The sequence below is a fragment of the Dufourea novaeangliae genome, unplaced genomic scaffold, assembly GCF_001272555.1.
Source record: "Dufourea novaeangliae isolate 0120121106 unplaced genomic scaffold, ASM127255v1 scaffold177, whole genome shotgun sequence".
Lineage (NCBI taxonomy): Eukaryota > Metazoa > Arthropoda > Insecta > Hymenoptera > Halictidae > Dufourea > Dufourea novaeangliae.
In genome coordinates this window covers 3,178,709-3,202,335 of record NW_015374070.1, presented here as the reverse complement: position 1 = coordinate 3,202,335, position 23,627 = coordinate 3,178,709, and the positions used below count along the sequence as shown (strand labels likewise).

Below are 23,627 nucleotides of genomic sequence, written 5' to 3'. Positions count from 1 at the left end.
GTATTAAATGATAGTAATCGTGGATCAAACGGTGATGAGTGGAACCCCCGCGAGCACGTTTTAGCGAACCGTGGAGCCGCCTTGGAGCAAAAGGGAGAGAGAGTAGCGTGCACGAAAGAATGAAAAAAAAAAAAAATTAACGAAGTGTAGATCGAAACATGGTTTGAAATGAGAGAGATGAAAACCCAAGGCGGCTCCCTGTGGGAACGGAGACGTTTCGTTCCGTCGCGAAACGCGAGAGAAAGATAGAGAGGGAAGAACTGTGGGTGGCCGGCGGGAGACGGAAAGTGAACAAGGTATATAACCGTGGCGGTGGGAGACAGAGAGAAAGAGAGACACTTCATAGTAGTGGGGAAAACGCGAGTATAGGAGGGGAAGAGGTGGATCAAACCGAACAAGGACGGAGCGAACGATAATGGAAAACGAGTGCCTGAGACAGAGCCATGGGCGGCGTAGTCGGTATGAACGAACGATAGAACGAGAAAGGTGAAAGAGGAAAGGCAGCGATGGAACGAGGGGGAATAAGATTGAAGTAATACGGGGATAAAGACAAAGAATGGGTACGAAAAAGAGATCGAAGTCGCGCGATGTTGGGAGGGGGTTGGAGTTGAAAACGTGGCGCGCGCGCGCTCGCAAAAGTGAGAGAGAGGGAGAGTGAGTCGAGGGGTAAAAGTCGGAAACGGTGAAGCGAGACGGGGAATCAGGTATGATTGAGCGAGCAAGAGGGAGTTGAACAAGGTGGAGCGAGAGAAAGGTGAGACGAGGCTGGAAGCGAGATGGAATGATCGGCGAGAGATCGACGTAAGAACGTAGGAAGGAACGAGAGAGGCTCCCGGTGTCGCGTTCGGCGCTTGCATTGCTTTTCGAAGCTCGCGCGCGAACGGTTCGTGGGTATTCGACGCGCGCAAGTGTGTGAATAAGTGTGCGCCCGCGACAGGGTCGATAAAACACACGTGAAAATCCCGTCGGTCCTCTTTACACCGGCCAATGGTAGTACGTAATATCAGCCTGGAGAGACATTTCGCGCGGATTCGGAACGTTGGTACAAACACCCTAGAAAGCTCGCGACTACCGGTACACTTCTTCACGCCGGCTCCGAAGGTTTAACGCGCCGAATCGTCGTGGTCTGACGAGAGTGGTGAACAGAACAAGGTTACTTAATCGTCGCGGAACGATCCATCGGGATCGTCCGTTTCGACGGAGCCGCGCGTTCACCGCGTTCGCCGATTTTCAAAGTATGCCCGCGGGTCTTTGAGGTCAAGGAGAATAACGGAGAGAAAGGCAGAGTGGTGGTAGACGTTAAACTGTGCAAGGAAAGCGGAAGAAGAAGAAAGAGGGATCAGCCAAGGGGTCACGGAGAAAGGTATATTACTGTTCACCGCGCGCAGTCAGCGCGCGCGATTTTCACATTGTACTCCGAAGCATTTCCGCGTTTCAGTCCCCGCTGCTAACCGTGGCGCTTCACGCCACTGATTTGAACTTCTCCGTCCGATGCGCACGGGTGATTTTGAACGGATTCACGAAACTTACAGGCATATTTTATTGTTTGACTCTTGTGAGAAGGGTTCTGGGTGAACGTGAATCTGAGTATCTTGATTGTTTGATTGGGTTTTTATGGTGTACATGAAAGTTGGAATGAAATCGAATTGAATTTTCGTAGATATTGTTGATGATGGAATATTGTAATAGTAAATATTGACAGAGAGAGAGAGAGAGAGAGAAAGACTATCTGGGACAGTGATTTAACTCTAGACGACGAAAGTGTCGTAAAAAGTTACGATGTCAAAATACAAATTCCTTAGATAGCTATATATCGTGCACATAATGTTGACATCTGTCCTGGCTGTGCTCCTTAATTGTATCAATTATTTTTTAAACTGTAGTTCTTCTGAAGTGTAATTGTTTCAAGAACTTGTACGAAAAGGTCAATAAAAATATCATTTCTCCAAGTTATACAGGGTTTTCTTTGAGTAGTAAATTTTACGAATGTTTCGTAATAACGTCTTTCTCAGTGAAATATTGTAATCTTGGATCAATGGATAATACAAGTATTGGGTCGTTTGGAATGTTTGTAGCATTTTAAGTAGTGTCTTCGTTACTTTTTTACTGGGCGAAGAAAAGATCGTTTGATCTGGTGGTCACATACCATTAGTGTGGATTGACGTGTTTAATGTACAAGTTGTACTTTGTACTTTTTTTTTTGCAAGAAATATCAACGTAACGTTTGAATAAGCACAGAATCCATTTGCATGACGTTCTATTAAATTTGTAAAACAATTAGTCTGCTTCGACCGGAAAATTGTTCAGCATATACCCAATTAATAAGACTTTTACTACATCAAATGATTATTGCTTTAAATCACTAGACTCTTCTGTATCAGAGAAAAATGTCGAAAAGTAAATCTAGCTGGAAGCAGGTTGACAATTTGTTTCAGTCGAAACAATCGAATTTGTATAATACAGGTACAATGAAGTTATTTGAAAAACGGAAAGAAAGAATCTATTATAAATTGTAACTTTGCCCCTTAAAACGCTATGAACTCTACGAACAACTTGATGTTTCATATCAACTGTGCTCGTTACGGGGACGAATAACTGTTTCATCACCTTAATTACGTTGTTTTCTCGGTCTATCAATCTTAATGCAGAGCAGTATATTCACCGGCTAAAGTACGCTTTGCTAATCTATAAATGTGTACATAGATATGTTTCTAGTCAGAAGTTGATTCTGTTAATGCATTAAATCATCGTGGCATTTCACAGCAATCAAAATATTTGCACTACTTGTAGATTCTATACTGCACTCATACTACCAGTTCCAACATTCTGGCATATAGACCAACCAGGAAATGTTCCCGATCGTTTCACGCCAGATTCTCAAAAATCATTGTCAAGCCGAAACTCTCGAGCGCACAGAGACTAGCAAGAATAACGCATCGATCGAGAGGTCGAGCGCCCGAGAATTCGGAGCAAAGAAGATAGTGCACTTCTGCAGATGTGTCGGACTTTAATTCGCCCCGTTCGGCACGAGATTAGATTTGACGCTTTATTGAACTAGCAATCAAGACGATGACATCAGACTCGACTGCAGGCCAAAATAAACTTCGCTGAATGCGCACGTAGCGAACAGTCACGGAATCGGGTCTACCCGCGGAACTCCTGTATCGAATCGATCGCCACCTGGCGCCGTGAATTTTATCGTTCCACACTGTCTACCCGTTAACGCGTGGAAACGATCGAATCGTCGTAGAAACGATTTTGTTAGTAAATACCGAGGCCAGTCCTGTACCCGGGGCTGGACAAGAAGGTGATAAATCTAAACGAGCCAGGCAACGTTAACGTCGACACGGAATCGTTTATGTCCGACCGGCCAGGACAGTGTCGGGAAAAAACACGCGACCCGGCGGCAGTTTACGGCTGGATGGGTCTGCTCGAAACCGCGAAAACCTGCGTGCGGAGGCGCGGTTCTCGCGAGTAGGAAAACTAACAGAGAAGATGAAGACGTTTACAGTCTGTTCATTATGTTAATTCCGTCGTCTAACACCTATTATGTTTGTCTAACGAACGTGTGTCATCACGAAAAAAAACTGGTGCGTTGCCTGTCTTTTTGGCCTATGCGCGCGAATAAAACTCTAACCTGACTACATTCTATCATCGTTGGATTTTCCGTAAGGCGACAGTCCACCGTTATGAATAATTCATGTCGCTAATTAGTCGGGGTTTTGATCTATCGGCACTGCCCGGATCATCGTTTCCCTTTGCTGCCGTATACTTCGCCGATCGCGACAGCGAGGGGCTGTTGCTTATGATAATGGGGTGAAATTAAGGAAGTTGTTCGGGACACCGCATCGGAGGAGAATTAATTAGACAAATGCATCCGTACGAAGAAATGTTGTAAATGAAACCGTTCATTTGCGTCCTGGTAAAATATTGTCGATTATAGATACGTGTTAACATGGAAATTTTGGAGGGATAGGTGGATGCACCCGGGGGTAGCTGGAACTATAAAACATAGCGGACCTTGGGTCGAAGAAGAAGTTTTCTCAAAGTATGCAAATTGTATGCTAATAATATCCGAGTTCCATTACCAATTGCTGTCAACAAGGTGGCGGAATCGATTTAGAAAAAAAAGGAACGATAACAGGGTTTCGTGTAGTATGAATAAATTTCAATCCATTACGTTTTATTATCCGAGACGTACTGTACACTGGCTACAGACGAAATTCCATATTCATGGACAGGCCACCGGTCAGCGTTCTGCCGCGAAACACATTTTCTTGTATACGGAGGCCATGCTTCTTTTTTTTTTATATTTTTCATTCACCGCGAAAGGGAACGGCGAAAGTCCACGCATTCTGCTGGATCGCCTTAATTACCATCTCTAGCGGAAGAGGGGGAGAACACATCTCGTTAGGGAGTCCACGACTGCACTATCTGAACATTTACCATATTGAACGGTGACTATCTTGGAAATTAGTATTTTGTATATACAACGAATCTTCCTCGTTTGCAAACGGGAAATTTATCACCTTTACAATTTTATTAACCCTATGGCTCATCGGTCTTCGCAGTCCGAGCAACAATATCAACGACCTGTAACTGTGGAGCTTTCAGTAAAGAAAAGAAACAAATATTGTAGGAGCAGATTCACGTACAGAGTTACCAGCTGACGGAACCCTGTACGGGACTTCATTTCATAGCAAATACAGCCAATTTTTTAATTCTACAGAATCTACTACTATCAATATTCATAAAATTCTACATCATTCTAACCCAGACCGGGCAGAACCCTGGACAGAACCTCTTCATAGCACATAAAGAAACGAACTTTCAATTCGGCAGAATCTACTACCCTCAACATTCATAAAATTCTATACAAGCATTCCAAAGGGACCATTTCTACGTCTACCAGACACAATTCACACAAACCTCGATGTACCCCATGTTCATAAGTGTCTAACTTTCTCGGAAGAACTCCCACAAATTCCCATTTGACCTCCTGAAGTCCGTACCAGTACCGATTTCTTGTTGTGTCCTTACCCATGCATCGACGTTCATTAGGGTGCCAAGTGATGCCCTCGAAGTACAAACAGAAACGAATAGCCCGTTGAACGCGTTATAAATCCTTCCTGGCCTCCCCACGTCGAGGCATCCCGTCCCGATATGCCGATTAACCAACCGAGAAAGATATAATCCCTCTCGGTTTCGACCGGCACGTAGAGTAACGCACGTTCCTCGTATCGTCGCGCGTCGATGTTACGTTTATTACGCGTTACACCGATACACGGAGGAACCGATTGGCGCCAACCAGCCGGCCTCCAACGGCACCTACGTACACCTATACATATCCGCACAAGCATCTTGGTATACCCCATTCCGTGTTCTCCCATGGCATCTTTGCTCCACGAGGGCACTATTATTCCCATTCGAAGAATACACATTCGTCCCCCTTGTAGAACGACCTGGCCTCGTCTACCAACAGATTAGCGCCAGGCGAATCGAATTATTTATAGTCGTCTTCGTTCTCTCTAGCGCCATCGGGACCAACACGTCGCGGACGTTACGGTTCCGATAACGCTGTTGGGAGTCCGCGATTTCGTTCCTCTTTACGGGCAACGACAAGCGTAATCTAGGAATCGCTGGCCGATAAATCCTCGAACTATTCCGGGATCAAACGGTCCATGGACAACCACAGTCCGCTGGAGTTATTGGCAATTTTCTCGTTATTTATGCCCATCGCCGCCGCGTGTGCTTTACCCTCCTGCCACCCCCCCCCTGGTATCGTGATTACAGTGTGCAGAACCCGCGGGTTCTTTATCGCGCGTCATTACGAACCGTTCGGTAATATTTATACACATCATACAACCAGCCCAGCCAGAAGGAATTAGCTGTGTATGTGTGTGTGTGTTGTCGGTGTTCCGTCGTCGCGGCACCCGTTCGTTATTTTCAGTTCGGGTATTATTTCACCGACCCCATTCTAGGACGTGTGCCCGCGCGGATTTTCGACAAGGTGAACGCACGTGCCGCGGGGCCCAATGATTAACGGCGCTCCTTGCATCGTTGGCCATTATCCAATGCGCGCGGCCGTTGGCGCCACTCATAAATTGATTGTTCAACGGCGGAATTCGTGACACCGTACCGTTCCGCGGATACGCGGTTCGATCGAGCCCCGCCGAGGCGTGATATTAATTAGAGCAATTAAAATTGTCAGTTCGTGGAAAAATGGGGCCGTTCGACGAGGTGTGGGGGTTTGGGGGTGAATGTGGTCGTTTGGTGGGTTAACGAGAAACGTCAGACTGATGAACTATCTCGGAACACGATGTTTGTCTTCATTCACCCGGAAACAACGCTGGCGCTACACTTCTCACGTGGTAATTACTCGCGGTTCAAGAACCTTTGGGACTTGGTTGAGGCGGTATGTGCTGACACCAGGCAGATTTTAGGAAGGAATGTGTATATCGGTGGAACTATTTAGTGCGTCGGCTGAATACTTAGCATTTCAACTATCGAGCACCCGTGGATGTTAATTGGGTATGCATTGCCGAAATAGAATGGTTCACTGAAAGAACACTAGTAGTCGTTCTACGACAGAAGTATTATTACTCTTACCGTTAATTCAGCCGACCATTTGACAAGATTAACTTCACAAAATATTAGGTGTAGCAATGAGTTATTCACTCTTTATTTTTAATGAACTGGCAACACAGATTAAAGTAATAACATCTTCCTATGTTTTTCTTTCAAAATGTCGGAGAATATTGAAGAATGAGGACAAATATCTTTGAAATAGTATGGACCTCTGACTTCTTCGAAAATGAGTATTGAATTGGACAAAATATAGTGGATTACGTATTGGTACAACTAATATAAAAAGTTCAGCACCAATCAAGGGCTTTGGCACTGAACTTTGAAAAAAATTTACAGAGCGAAGTCAGCAACTTTGACCTATGAACAACTCAATTATTTACCAGACTGGTATTGTATTATAAAATAAACGTACTTCGTCACAAATGAAATAAGAAGCTCGGAGGTAATGGGACTTTCTATCGGACCCAATAGAATTACAATTCCGTACTATGTCTTTTAAAAAGTGCATTTATATGTATGAAACCTCTTTATCCACTGACAAGGGCTATTCGCCTTAAAGAACACAGGAGATTAACCCTTTGAGTGTTTACATCGTACAGACAACCTGAGATGCTAAAACTAAAAAGTTTACTTTATAACAAGTTCAGATAGAATGGTTCATTACAACATATCGAATAAACACATGAAAGATCTGAAAACCAATGCACTCTTCCTTCGTTGCATTCTGCTCGTGCACTAAGCATGTCATTCATCATCTAACTAATCGAAAGCGTAGTTTTTCTTCTTTAGAATATTTTACTCGCAACATTTATAAGAAGATGTGTATCCTTTATTACCAAAACGAATATTCCGTCGTCTAGTGTCCAATACGACGATTATTTCAGAGTACCATACAGGGAGCAATTATTGAAAATCAGATAAGAAAAAAATAAAAATATATGTACATGTAAAACTAACATTTGCCTATTATTTACAACAGTTGAAAGCAATTTAAATCATAAGAAAAGTGGATATTTTTGACTACTCTTTTTTAGTGAGCACTCAAAGGGTTAATGCCGGATTGGGACACTGTCCATATATACCTTACGGGTGGGGTGGGCCTGCAGCAATCCGCAACACCGCATTGGCCTTGCCTAAAACTCTCGGTAGCTTACGAAACGGCACGTGGCCTGCGGTATCGCCGGGGTGTTTGCCTTTTCTTCATCTTAATCCCTCCGCGCGCGCCGAGGAAGATTCATCGTGAGCCGCAGGATTACGTGGCGCGCGCATAATCGACGCGAGCGGGTCTTAATTAACATTTACGATTATTGGCTGGCAGCCTGGTTTGCCGAGGAACCGAATGCATTACGAGCTGCGCATTCTGTTGCTATATAAATGCTCGGCTGTTGAAGATCTTGTACAGGGTGTTTCGATTTTAGACTCTTAAATTTGATTTATGAAACGTGTGCATATGGTGGACCAGCTAAATGGGATCACTCAAATATCTGCCTTACTGATTATTGTACGAAGAACTTTAGGTTAAATAAGGTGTTAAGTTTATGGGCCTGGTCACTGCCCAGAATTCTGAACAGTATTTTCTTCGTTCAAATATGCCGGTTATTATGAAAGTAATGCAAGGGAAGAAACCAAAAAATTTCATGCTTTGCTCTTATTTTATACAATATCGATTTATATTTAAATATTCCGAGAGAATTTTTGAAATGAAAAAACCTTGCGCCACTTCCACAATCACCGGAACACCTGTCGAACCTCCTAATAACGAACCAATTCGAGTATTCTTTATTACAATACAACGCTGCAATCTATTAACTGCACGGAAGTAACGTAACCTTCTTCTTTTAATGAAAAGTATCTAATTATCTTCGTGTAAACTAATACAAACCACCCACCTTGAGCACTCTAACAGAGAACGTCGTAATGAAACTCAAAAGCACCTGTGATCTTCCCTAAGAAAGTCACATCTATTACGTCACCGTGTATTCTCCATCCCGCAGTCATGATGTATAACAATGAATCACCTCGCGCATGGTATGCACTTTTGCATAATTCCTTTCCCTCGACAGACTTTCGCGGAAAGCCCGGGAATCGCTTCTCCCAGCGAGAAATGAATTTTCAAGACGGCGTGCTGCTTTCAAGTGCAGGCGAATCGCTACCGTCGTGAGTCAGCCTTGGCACCGATACACACCGCGTGTCCATAAATTAGCATTCGGTAAACCTCGAAATACGCAGAAGACCTTCTTCGTGCTCGCGGTGCCCTCGTCCAGGGACTTTTAAAATTTCATGCCGCGTACGACAGGCGACACGCCGGTTGGCTGTTGGGCCTGCTGGTGACGTCTGCCGCGTTCTTTCGCCGGGGCTAAACTAACGTCGTAACTTTACTACTACGTCCCGTGACTCACCGGCCAGCAATCTCATTCATCGAGGAACCGAGGATCGCGATAACGCGTCGAAACGATTCTGCAACGCTGGTTCGAGGAACCAGACATTTTTCTAAGATGGGAAAGCGTTTTAGCAACTGGAGCCATTCCTCTGACACGTAGAGTGTTTGTTTCCTATTGCTCATCTCTCTATCTCTCGCTCCACATCCTTCTTCATCTTGTTTCTCCTTGCGACACACGGAGATTTACTGTCCGTGTAATACGAACCATGTGAACTTGGAACGATGAATTAGACTTTCTGACGGTTCAACCGACTGGTACAAGCGTGAACGTAGTGTGATTCTTGAATTGAAAATTAATTATGTGACCAGGGCAGATGATTTGTTTGATTCGTTAGTCGCGTAACAGATGTTACCTAAGGTCTTGCGGCTAGATTGCTCCAGTTAACCAGAAATTGCATACTGCCGATTACTTTTCAGGAGCGAAGGTCAAGTCGACGCGTGATCTTGATGGAGTATAAGCTTCGATGATTCCGTGAAATCATTCGTGTAAATAGCTAGACGAACGTCAACGGAAGTCCGAAGTTTTCTTTCATCTTTCGCCCACGCTTCGACGAAACTGCAGATCCTCAGCGGTGATCCTGAGTGATTTCATCTGTTATTTTCAATGTGCCACCGTGAGTGGGTGGACAATGTAAACGGTGAGAATAGGGTATCGATTGCGGCGATATAACCATGTTTGGTTTCTCAGTATCAACGTGGCTTTTGTCTACAAAACGTGTTCATAGAAATGTACAATGCTAATGGGATCATTTGCGATGAAATGATCGACTTCTACGAATTCTAATTAACGATTCTGTATTAATATCGATTGTATACTGGTAAGGACATATTTGGTTACACGGTGTCAAGGTGGTTTCATCGGAAATGTTGTTCGTAGAGTTGAATAATGAAATTAGGATTATGTAATTTCAGGGAAGTGGTGTTCGTCTATAAATATTAACAATATGGTTAACAATTCTTATTGAAACGTTGAACACGTACGAACGAAATGATCGTGGAACATGTCAAAAGAAGAATATAAAATCCATCACATTGAAAATGATAGGAACTCCAAAAGAAAGACTGGTTTGCCGTTTCGAGAATGAGAGGAACCCGTTCGCAATAGTGTTTCGGCACGCGTAAATGCATCGTTGTAATAGCTAGCGGGTAGATTCGGACCAAAGATAGAGCTATTCGTCAGGCAGTGACTATTTTTTCCCTGTCTGGATATAAATAGCTACAGACAATCCGTGTCAGCGGTTTGTGACCCACGTAGCTGTTTTAAAATACTTTTATTACTTCGATGAAAATAGCCGGCCATTTATTCCTGTGCCGTTTAACTGCCTGTATTTTTGGCCCGGTGTCTTACTAAATCCAAACATCCCGATAAATATACTATATCGCGCATCGTACTACGCTTAACGCCATAGATCGGTCATTCTTCTTCCTTTTCGTTATTCAGTGTTTTCTTTATCTAATACTATCGCAACATAGTTACTTAATTCGAAAGATTTTCGGAAATATTTTCTGGGATAATAAATGTCTGATATTCTCAGAAATAAATAATAATTGCAGTAAAAAAATGATCGATTATTCATCATTACTTTTCATCATATTTTGTTACTTTAGGACAGTGTTTTGCACTAAGAAATAAAACAGCATTATTTGTTGGAGAAATTTGACATTCTTTTGTGGCAAACTCAATACTTCGACTTTTTTTAAGATTGTAAAACATCGATTCGCGTAGTACAAAACTTGTGTAGTAAAAAAATATCAATAGGACAAAATGTATTTTGATGATACAAAATATATACGTTGTTGATGTTGGGGCAATCGAACTGTTTCGAAAGTCTTCGGATTCCCAAGAGTCAAACAAGACCGTGGAGAATTTCTTAGACGCGGTTCAACCGCAAAATCATTCCCCATTGTTGGGCGACCGCAATTTCTATGCGAGAAAGGGCACAAGTTATTGTTATTAATTCCCGTGACGAATTTTATAGCTGCACATAATTAACGCGCACGTCAAATTTCACCGTAAAGTCAATCAGTAATTTCTGTGGCCGATCGGTGCAGTCTGTAAAAATGTTTTTCTTTCCACGATTGAGTGTTTTGAGCCCCGCTTCCTTGTAAACGAATTATTTTAAGAAATACGTAGCCATTCACGATTCTGAGTACTCTTCTAAAAATAACCAATTTCTTTCTTATATAAATATGTGCTTTGCGGTGTTCCGTAATCTTTGATATTGCTGCGAAAGGATGTGCCTGCGGTTACTACGTCGTGTCTGACCAAGATCGGTCTGTATCTACTTCTTCCAATTCGGTATTATGCTAATACTACTAGAAATCTGACGAAAGTGGTACATGTACGTTGAAATGTTTAGAGTAAGATTAGAAATAATATACATGTAATAGCACGTATGCAAAGTTTTCTTTACGACATATTCAACATAAATTAACCATTTTATTTGAACCTTTAGAATATGTATATCCGACTCCGCTAACTGCATTTATCTACTACAATGGACGTATATTGAATCATTTTAGTAACAATATTTGGAATATATCTTGACGGTCGGCAGTACGAAACTTCTTTAAATGACATTCAAAAATTAGAAAAAACGGTGTTACTGTTTGTTATTATCAGTGAACAAACACATTGCTTATATAAAAGAAAATATTTGAAAAAATGTCTTAAGTAGTCTTAGAAAGTCTATTGCTATTTAATTCTGTGAAAGAACAAATTTTCGTACAAGATACCAAAAAGATGCAGCGAGCGAGTTAAACAAAGTGTATCTTACAGATTCTTCTGCTTTCTGTTACACACAGATCTCAAAAACAACAGTGCACATCCTGTTACAAACGATAACGTATGCAAACTGTTTTCATCCCTCGTGTATTTGTTTTTTTCCGCGAAATCATCCACACAATCGCCGTTCAATGCGATTCGTCTCAATCGACGGGATGAATCATATGTTATTACCGCCAACGAAAACAGTTTCCAATCCCATTGTTGAAGACGAGCTAGCGCGCGCGCACTCATGAATCCTTTAGAATTAATGCGGGACCAGCGCGCGACACACGACTGCCACTTAATAAAACCGATTACGTTTTTATTCCGACCGGTAAATGAAGACTGGCGGATCGTTATCGGGCCCGACACGGTGCGTATTAACAAGTGATTTGATGAACGGGCAAATTGTCGACCACCAGTATCGCACCAGTTCCATCGTTATTTACCGTTGAGTCACACCGTAAATATAGATACGCATTCATGAGGCGAACCGCTAACTGGATGGATCCTTTTATCGCGACGGCTTTCTCCACCGAACGATTACCTTAATTCCCGAAATTATCATAATGAAACGGTGTGTCGTGTCGTGTTTCGTGTGTCGTCGAAAAATTTCTGATTGTTTTACGAGACCAGACATTATAATGGCGGTTCTGCTGGCGGAGATAATGCCTGACATTACTTATTCTGAATCATATGTAAGGTCACGAACAGAGCTCATTAAAATGAATTAGAATGTTTATTATATACTTTCTATTCAGAGAGAAACGACTGGACGGAGAAAGTAAATTTCTAATTAGTTTATGTTGTCATAAAGTTTATAGTACAAATATGAGAATTTGTTTAAACGTTTCTGGGTGTCTATATCCATTCAGTCTCAATCGACTCGAATTTACAGGTAAAGTAGGAGTAAATATGTTGAACGTTAATTTACCGTCAGGAAGTTTTATAATATAACAATGATAACATAGACTTATAGCGTCCTGTTTCTACGTCCCCAATAGCGATTGACGCATTGATATCATAAACCCACGATACGGCACGCGCAGTCAACGGCCCGAACGAACACGTACACGTTTCTATAGTCTAGTTTTCCTTCAATCGATCCCATTGAAAAATCACGGAACGGTTGTATGTACAACAAAGTCGTCGTACGTCGCCGTTAGGCTTAACTTGGACGATGGCTAGAACGTTTCTGTTCTTGATTCGTCGATTTACGTAATTACCCGGCTAGACACAACAGGACACGAGTCGCTATTAGTCACACTTCATTTTCTTCGTGTACGCAAGAGAGTTTGAAACCCGTCTTACAACTTAATCGCATCGCGGAATCGTAGAAACATATGTAACCCAGAATATCTACAACATGGTACGTTGTCGGTGTGTTAGAAATGTTCAACTAACTGCACTTCTTGTAAATCTATTCAACCCTTGTGCACTGTTCGGATCAATTTTAACCAAATTCAAACTTCAACTGCTTTTTTTGTTATTTTAGGTATTATTGTCACATCGACTGCTCGGTTATTAGCAACATTTATTTATGGTTGTTTGGATTCATTTAAGAACTCGACAAGGTTAGAATAGTTTATTTTTGCCAAAGTTGATCTTATAGCGGTCGCGATGCGTTCTGTATTTAGCATGACATAGTAGCTAGTGGTCTACTGTAATATCAGAACTGCAGTCAATACAAATGAGTGCCGGATCCTTGGATAGTCTGTGTGAGTGGGTTATTTATGTATGGCTGTTTTTTAGTCTGTTTATAGCTACTTGTTCCCTTCTTGGTAAATTGTTAATGACTTTATTTGCCAGAATAGAGTTATCCGTGAGGTTTTCAATGTGTAAAGGTGAAGAATTGTCCCACACCATCATGTTTTCCTTTTGACATAGTTTAGAAAGTTTTCGTAGTGAGAGTTTGAGTGCAAGTAAGATGGTTCGTTTCTTTCGCTGCTTTATCCCCTTTTTCGTTCCGAGGGATTCCCTTCAATGATATTATTTAACAGAAAGACTTGTAACTTAATTTGACATTAGCAGTTTACATGTGTAATGATTAAGCGATATGTAAGTACAGTTGGAGAAATTTTTTAATATTTTCACCTTAATATTCGGTTCACAATGATTTACTTCCAAGTATATTAGATCAAGGCGACGGGAAATCCTTTTTAACCAATTATTACGCTAAAACCCGTATTATCATTTGAAGAAAAAAGTCATCGGTCTATGGAATATTGTTTTTCTTACAGTGTATATCTCCTTCGTTCGATTTTATCCTAAACCAAGTTTCATTCACCGAATAATAACGCAAGAATGTATCGAACAGTTCACGAAAGGTAAAATTTCTCAGTAAACACAACTAGACATGAATATAAATTCTGAATTAATTTTAACCGTGGCTGTAAAACAATGTAGATCAGTACTAGATGAAATTCTTATGAATTCGTGATCGAAATCCAGTAAAGGAAAGCACGAAGCAAAGGAAACAGAAACCGTAAGTAACAGAAATAACAATCGGCTGGATAGAACGTTCGAGTGGCGGGTCAGCGTGTTGTATAAATCGAGGAAATCTGCTTAATTACTTTCAAGTAAAACGATCCGTGGAGTGGCCTCTGGCTACGCCGCGATTTGATCCACGGTCGGGCTGAGTGGCCAAGCAGACGTTGTATTACAGAGACATCCGTTGGGATTGCAGCGTGATGGGTGCACGATTAATAATAGCAGGATCGCGTAAGGGCTGTTATGCAAACTCATAGAATTGTGAAAGAATCATCGGTGGTGAACAGTTTGTGATCGTGCCAGGTCCCCTTGATTTCTTTTTCATCGTAAATTCGAGGTCGCGATTCGGCCGTCATCGATATGTCGTTCGTAACTGTTCGGAATAAGCACGTGAGATGACCACAGTCGTTACACTTTCCGTGCATGGTAATGAGGTACACGATGTCACGTCCGAATTCATGATTAATCGAATAATCGCGTGGATATGCGTCCGCGTAATTAAAGGACTTGTCCCTGCGTCTGTTCCTACTGTCAGATGTATAAGGACCGGGCCCTGTCTGGATGCAGTCAAATGGTTGGAAATGGAATTTAAATTTCGTATATAGCATTTAAAATTGTATATTTGGTAACGTTTTTATGGTTCTTGATCTGTTTGATAGCTGTCGTGTGGATAGTAATGGGGGTCGGTATTATTATAACAAAACGAAAATGCGTAATGCGTGCAAGTGTTGTTGTTTACGTTCCGTAACATTCTATGGGCTCATTGAGAATGCAGTAGATGGCACTCAGCCGATGGTTATACATATGAAAGATGTTTGAGGTCCTAGAATGCGATTGTCCGTTACGTGACCAGTATTACCCAGCAGTCTGGACAATAGCGGTCAAAAGCAGTTTTTGTTTAATTGATAATTTTACACAAGGAATTAATCTCAAAGTGATTATTTTGTTAGTCTGTTAATAGTTTTATATTTTAAGTTTGTGTACAGTAATTTGCAATAACATATTTGATCTCGTATTTTGATTTTATTACAATTGTTGCTTAAATGACGGCCATTACCATCTTTTACCTTGCTATTGTTCTTGGAATTCATTGCATGAGAAGGAATATTATCTAAGACTGAAGATAAATTACGGGAATAATGTTTACGAAACTTTATCTCTCATTCTTGGCAGTGTCGAACCTGATATGGATATTAGCATTTAATTAATTGAAATTCGTATCTCTGCCGATAATCGTTAAAATTCAGAATCTCTTGGTAATTTAATTATTTGTATACCAAAATAATGAAGCTATTACACGCTTTCTTTATTGACAATGAAATAACGAAGACCATTCATTTCATTCTCTGATATGTATTAACGTTCTTCGGGAAAGAAATTCTTTTAAGACACGAAAGGAAAGTTGAGATTCATGGTGTGACCATGCTCTCACTTTCACCGTTAAATATAACAACCAACCTTATTATGTATAATTAAAAGAAGCTCACCGCGACACGTTTCCAGAATTTCTGTGGTGTTACTGTGTCTGCAATTAATTAGAATCTTATATTTAATTTATAACATTCTATCTGGCTAGCATAACGTTTTCCTTTCATTACGATAAAAATCTATTTCTCACTTTTGCAATTATTACCATTGAACTTCTGAGGAACTTTTACCCTAAAAAAATATGTTATGAGTACAAATTGCTTTCTTTCTCTCCAAGTCCTTGTTAATCAAAAATTAAAAATCCCATTCGCTCTAGTATGGTGTTACATATGCTGAGGTGGAGTGTGATCTCTGAGGGTTAATTCAACAAAATGCTTAACCCTTTAACACCCAGTGTGACCTATACATCACATCTAGAGAATCATATTTCAGAGGTTTTATCGTAAAAATACATTTGACGTGCACGTATTGGGACCACTTTTGAGTTAACCAATCGCGAGAAATATTATTTTTCCCTGAAACAAGTGTCTGGGCGTTGAAAGAAATTAATTTTAACACAGGTTACTTTAATATTAATATCTTCGTCTTGAAAATAACAAGATGCAATATACATATATATATATTAGTTGCATAATTTTCAAATATAACTATTTAAGGGTCTGGACGTTAAAGGGTTAAGAAAAAAAAAAAGAAATTTCTACATATGTTCTTGTCTCTACTATTTTCTTAATAAAATATTCTTCAAATATCGTTCACCGATAACAGTTTGTTCAGTGAACGTAGCTCGACTCTCCTTACCCCCATCCGTCTAATGTCATTGCAACTGTCACCGCTATAAATTAATGAAAAAACATGCTGTGCAACGGTCCGTCGTCTGAACCACCGAAGAAACCCGACGTCATAATTCGTGCTTCGACTGCGCTTCCTCGGCCGGCGCAACATGACGCAACGTCCAAATTTATGATTAATCGCGCCCGATACATATCCTGCTCCCTTTTTCGGCGCACACAGCGTTTCGCGTTGGTGGCCGTCGACTGCAGATTCGCGGCGGCGTACGAGCCTCAGAGAGCTCATGCGTACACGGACGTGACGGACGCACGTACGCACGGGATGCTGCCCGCGGAATATAATAGCGGTAATACGATGGAACTGGGGCAGTCCTGCTTTGACGCGCGTCTTAGAAGCCTCCACCTGCTCCGCTCCGCTACCGGCACTGCGCGCGCGAATTTTTATTTTTGGAACCGGCCACGGACCGATACGCGTCGAGAGGTTCGTTCCTTGTTTGCGATTCAATCTTTCTCGCGAGTTCACCGCGATTGGCGGCCTTTTGACGTTCCCTGTATACCTGTTATTTTAGCGACGACGACATTGCTTTGTACAGCTTTCGTTTCGATTTTCGTTGAAATATCTGTTCCGATTTGTACAGTTTCCTTGGTCGATTTTCGTTGAAATCTGTTCAGGTTCGTACAGATCTTGTTCGATTCTTGTCGAGATCTGTTATGATTCGTACAGGTTTATTCGATTTTCGTTGAAATCTGTTCCGATTTGTACAGTTTTATTCGATTATCATTGAAATCTGTTTCGATGTGTAGTTTTTGTTCGATCTTCGGTGAAATCTATTCTGATGTGCAGTTTTTGTTTGATTCTCGTTGAGAAACTTTTTTCTCATTCAATAAATTTTATTACAGGTATTCGGTGAATGTTGCAGTTTATGGTGTATTGTTGCACGTTTGGTTTTGTTCCTTGTTTTTTTTTTGTGTGAAATATAAGGAGAATCGTGGTTGGACGTCTGGGAGCGGGAACGTGTACGCCCCAGGAAACTAGAGTGAGTTTATCCACTTCGATTTAATAGATGCTCGCGGGTAATCTTGTTGAGGTTGCGTCGATGGAATGCAACGTGCATCTGCAACCGATGACCGTCAACTTGTGCGCGCAGTCACGCCGATGGACACTTTCCTTCATCGTGAACGACGCTCGGTTCTCGGGTTTATTTAGTTTTCGGATTGCTCGTTACGATGTACAGGGTGTTCCGGGAAAAGCTGTTGTATCGAAAGTGCGTGGACTCTGTTGATTCAAAACGAAGAAGGGATTCCTTGTGTCGGTGTTGGTTCACACGGATATTTGTTTATTCTGACTTCTAGAACGATGCTTCTGAATCACTCTGTACATTGCAATATAGCGTGTCAGATAGTAATGTTTATTTTCAGTGACAGTCGTACAACACGCGATAACCGATTAAAAAAATGTACGACTCCTTATAAGAATCGGTTCTTCCTCTTCCATAGAACTGTATTTGACGACGTACGTTTACAAATTTCCAGTAAATATTATCATTTTAGAAAAAAGACGTGTATATATTGTTTATACGTATAGAGGTGTCTGTTTAATATTTAGCGTTGAAACATGACAGATAAGCTTCTTAACACCAGAAAATTTATTAAGTGTACCAATAAGTAATCCACTATTTTCGAAATTGTGTAGTGCTATATTTTAAATTAATTGTATCTTCTCGATCTATTGTTGTGTAACAAAATCACTGTGAATACGAATTAAACAGTCCAGATCGGTGACTTCTATAGAAACAAATACCGATTTCGTCCAAAAATAGTGGACTACTTATTAGTACACCTCTTATACCTCGACATGGTAATAGACTAAAAATTTTCATTCAAGTTAAGAATTTTACAGAAACATTTTCTTTTACACAATTGAAAGATAATCCCGTGGATATTACCACACAAAGTTATTGGTTCACACGACGCATTGTCCTCATGCACGTTTCAAATGACACGCAGCAACGCGAGCCGGTCATTAAGCTCGCTGTGATTATCAATTTGCCTCACTTGGCTGAAACGAATCGCGTTGTAACAGCCGCATCTTTCAAATTTCACTAGACACCGAATCATTTCTTAATCAAACGTTGTTTATCTTAAATGGCTCGGAAAATGCAAATCAATTTCCGCGCGGATCGCGTCATCGATTTATCTTCGAGCGTTGCGATACGAAACGTGCCACCACATTGCTATTCGACCATTCATTAGCTTATGACTGATCGATCATATAATTAATACTTGTCCGGACATCTGCTTTCGCGCACGCAGTTGCGTTCTTCTTCGGGAAACTAGAACGATAAGATAATGATTCGACTGTTTCTGCGGAAAGTTTCAATTCGTCGATTTATTTCCTACGCCCAGACGGAATAATCGATATTCTAATTGTATCTGAATTGTTATAATAATTTAAATTTTATGCACTCACAAGTTCAATTGACCTATAAATCCTTCTATCTCGAATTCTTCAATCATCGAGGTCTGTCGATGATTTTATACGCGAAACCTTGATGATGATACACCACTGTCAATATACAATATTTGATATGTACGCAACGTTTCGTTGACGTAACAGTTTCTAAGATTTGCACTTGTGTCTTATCAATTGTGGTTATAGTCAGACGTTTTACATAATCTCTTTGGTCGTTTACAAATGTTCTATAAACGTGTACCGTGTTTTATACAATAAAGATTCAATTCCTTGCTATCTGTACTAAAGATATTTGGCAATATTGTCTATTGATATAAAAATACCACAAAGCATCTTGAAGATTTATACATACTTAAGATTGTTATATATATAGAGAGTATTTTAACTTAAAGTATAAAAAATAACCCAGAAAAGATAAGGTGAGATTCGTTGATAGATTGTATCATTAGAGCCGTGTTCAGAAACCTCGATGTAGTATTTAGCATGAGTGATTATGAAAGGTACTAATTACCAGCCGCATAAACGTCTTTCGCACTCCTGTCAAGTATGCATGAAAATTACACCGTTTCGATTCCTCGTCCCTGTTACGCACATTGCAATTTCATGCTCGAGAAATTGGCGTTCGAATAAGAACGTACGAACGATAGCAAAAATTAGAGTTAAAAACAATTTTCTTCAATCTATTAAGTCAATATACTCATTGAATGTTTACCTCGCAGTCGCTGATAAAAACAGGTTCCAAGGGTAATTGTTAGAAAATTTGAACCAATGATCTTTCACGTCGACGTGAAAACAAAGTTGTTTTTGTATTTAATTAAGTTTGATAATTCGAATTGTGCGTCGCTCAATGTACTTGCAGCGATTCAACTTGTAATTTCGACGATATGGAGACTACTGAATTCTCTTTTGAGGCGATTTTCCAGATATTCGCATTTGGGATTTCATTACTTTTTTTTTGTGACACCCCCTAGGCACCTTTTCAACAAATCCTGGATATTGCTCTATAGATTGGTTTAAGTGGTTAAAAAATCATATAAACGGAGACTGTGCAGGTTAAAATTATTGCCGATTGTTTGCCGTGCACGCTTTCACATTTTTAACTCTAACTTCATCAATTTTCGTCATTTTCTGATAAAATTTTCACAGAATATTTTTCATCTTATATACGGTTATATAAGCAATAAAAAAGAATCGATTTTTAGAAGCTCATAAAGATACATATATACCGTCTCAAGGTGTTTAATTATGCTGACATCGATGACACGTCGAAAGGAATAATCGACGTGTCGTATCAGACAAGAACAAGCGCCAATTCATTCACTAAAATTCGACCCGATCGCATACCTCGACTCCCGTTAAATGTAGGACAGGTAGCGCGGTATTAATGAATATGCAAATGAGCCCTGACGAAAACTGTTCGTCGATGAAATACTACGTCGTCGTGACCGCCATTACGATGCGTTACTACTGAAAAATACGCGACGGTTCTCCGATTCCCGATAAACCATTCCAGCAGTCTATCGACTTTCTACGGAAGCCTAATCTTCCATCACAATGTTTAAGGGTTGTTATTACACTAAACGAGATACGCTTCGTTATGCATTCTAATCGATTCTTCGATGGAATTTACTGCTTGGTATATTGGGACGACGCAAAAATATACGTTCCAGAAGTGTTCTCCATTTTGTCGGTGAGAGCAAAGAGTTGTTCCGACGTCAAAAATCACCGTGATTGTTAACATGATAATAAAATCTCGTGCTTGGCACCTAGGATATGTATAGGGTAGATTAAACCAATTCTAAAAAAAAAACTCGAAAAGCATAATGAAGAAGAATCGATTTCAAATTACGATTAACGCGGGATTATTCGTTTAACCAATTCCTTTATTTATCGATACCCTTGTGTACGAAGTTTCAATGTCAAAAGAGACAGCTGCTCCACTTTCCGTGAAGCAGATTATTTATTTAATCATGGAAGTAAAATAAATCTTGGCAAGAACTGAGAGTTCTGGTAGCAACTAATTCCTCGGAATGAATTCCAGTCACGTTAACAGGAACTTGAAATTATTTTCTTTTCGTCATATGCCTTGAGGAAAGAATTCAATGAATTCCGATTTGAAATTAATTCATTCAATTTGTATACCAGGTATATCTACAGTCGTACATTAACTTCTCTCGAGAATCGTTCATTCCTGTAGGTACTTAATAATCGATTAATCCATATCTAACTGTTTTATTATCGAAACGAGTTACAATTCTTATTTTAAATTCATACTTACCGGTATGTATTCAATGAGTATTCCATTATAGTTTTTATATATCCCATCATCCAATCCAAACACAAATAAATTTATAGGTCTCCGATGAACACGCCACCGATTATATTCTCGCAAGACAATAAATAATATTCTCGTATCACGGAATAAGCCGTGTGCACTGTCATCGCTAATTCTCTTTCGAGTCGCGGCGGTATGAAAATGTTAATTGAACAGGTTTTGTTCCACGCCCCTCTTCGCTCTCGCGGCACCGCATGATAGGCTCACGAAAGCTGGCCGCTGCTTTCGATAAAAATATCAACATTCGGATAACTCGAAATTCACGTTTGACGAATCACGTATAGTTCTTTGCTTTCGATAGATTTATTCTATATACGATTTTAATATGAACTGAGTGTGTATTCCGTTTCTACCCGATGAATATTCTCACGCGATAAAGTTGCTATAACACCTGGATGATCCTTCGATCGTTCGAGTTTCGTAGGTATTTGTACTTACTGTGCCGACGATGAAAAAATAACCTCGAAGGACCATCCTTCTCTAGTGAAGGGACAACAAATTGTATCGTAACAGTTTATTTCAAACACAACAAATAACAATTTCGGTTAATTCTCTCGTTTATTTACTGTTTTTCAATAATCTAAGAATCCTTTCTGCCTTTCTTTCCGAAAGTAAAGAAAGACTGTTCGCCTTTCTTTAAGAAATGCCGACTTATGTACTGTTCAAATACAAATTGATATCCCTTCGTTGGAGAATGATGGCCGTTCGAAGCTGTTCTTCAAGCGTCAGCACAATAATCGCAAGTACCCAGGAAACTCGAATGATAAAAGGATCATCCACGGTTCATAACACTAGTCCTTCGAGCCAGATACCAGTGTTGAAGATAAAAAAGATCACCCAGGGGTCGTAATACAGAAGTGCTGATTCGCCTCGTTATATGTAACACTAGGCGATTGATGCTGGTTGTAACGTAAGACAGGATCTCAAGAACTCGCTGAGAAAGCATTCTAATGGACGCGTAAATCCGCCCACTGAGGATCGTAAACAATTTAAAGAATCTCTGGCGTATGACGGTAGTTTACAGTAGCTTCGAGTGTCTCGAGTGTCAGTTGCTGAGCAACTTACTAGGTCAATATTGCTTTTCACTTACTCCGTTTATTGGTAAAAATATTGCATCAACTGGCTCGATTAATTCAGATAAACCTTTAGAGGACGGAAAGCCTATTTTTAGGCTCCAGAGGGGTCGTTTATATTTCGTAGTATAAACCTATAACAAAAATATCAAAGTTCTAGCTCGAAAACATGAAAAGTCATGAAAAAACTCTAAAGATTAATATACTTAGTGATTCTCTTACGTGACACATGTTTGTTGATATATTTTAACTCTGAAAGTTTTGAATAGATCTCAGTCGTATTTGACGTTAGATAATAATCTTAGATAAGTATACTAATCGCACAACGTGTGGTCTAAATGTACCACTCTTAATTTTAAATATGAGAATCATTCACAAAATGCCATCCACCGAATTTCAATTTCCAAAATCCGCACACCTGTCTGCCGAAACGAATCGACGAGATGATAATTTATCGAATCGAAAGTAAATGCAAAGACACGGTCGTGCGGTATACAACTTGTAATAGCCGGTTACCGAGTTGTAATGAAACCTGCAAATGAAAGTGCGAGGCGGGAGAAAGCAGACACGTAGGTAGAAAAAGGTCCGGTGGACGCATTAGCGCGACTAGAATCGCTGGAAGTGCACTTTTACGTCGCGTTCTATGATGCTTTTTGACGACTCCGTACTACGAAGCGCTTTGTACGTCGTTTTATATACATATACATTCAGCTTCTATTCTCTGGCGTTAAAAGTCTCGAGGAATTTCGTTCGGAAAAGTGTCTACACGGCGGCAGTGAAGTATCGTCGACGTTTCTCGCGTTCTATCGTCGTTCGACGCGTTACACGCAATATCATTCCGATCCCCGGGGCATTAATGAAGATATACGAAAGCGATAAACGTTACGACAGGACGTGAAATACACCTTTCGCCGGTACGGTACAATAAATTCGCGCGCGTATTTATGAAGTTACGTAAAGTCACGTGGCATACCGAGTGTGATCTTAATGCTCCCGATAAGGTGACACTGAATCAATCGACGGAGACTTCGATAGAACGATTATGTAAGATTTAATTTAATGCTACTCGAAGAGCATCGCGATGGTGTTCCGTGTTAGGGGCCGAGGGAGGGGAATGACTCTCGAAAGCACTTCGACGATATTGAGCGTGAATGAATATTGACTTTAAATTCTGAATTAAGTCGGATAGAAACGTGGGACATCGAAGTACCGTGGGATTTCTCGAGAAAGGAAATATTATGCTCT

General features: G+C 40.5%; 2 protein-coding genes across 4 annotated transcripts in view; one reads left to right on the top strand and one right to left on the bottom strand.

The window, feature by feature from the left end:
• LOC107190332 (synapsin) overlaps positions 1-23,627 on the bottom strand; it is a 52,012-nt gene that overhangs the window by 5,653 nt on the left and 22,732 nt on the right. The gene's annotated exons all lie outside the window — the stretch shown is intronic.
• Positions 903-23,627, top strand: part of LOC107190405 (metalloproteinase inhibitor 2) — a 33,180-nt gene continuing 10,455 nt past the window's right edge. Inside the window, exon 1 of one of the 3 annotated variants that reach the window (XM_015579202.1) lies at positions 903-1,363. Coding sequence is in view for 1 of the 3 variants with exons in the window: in XM_015579200.1 (XP_015434686.1) it covers positions 16,566-16,982 (417 nt within the window). In the remaining 2 variants the exon portion in view is untranslated. Of the gene's footprint in view, positions 1,364-16,517; positions 16,983-17,413; positions 17,539-23,627 lie in introns of those variants that run through there. The other 2 variants (XM_015579200.1, XM_015579201.1) reach the window with 2 other exon arrangements.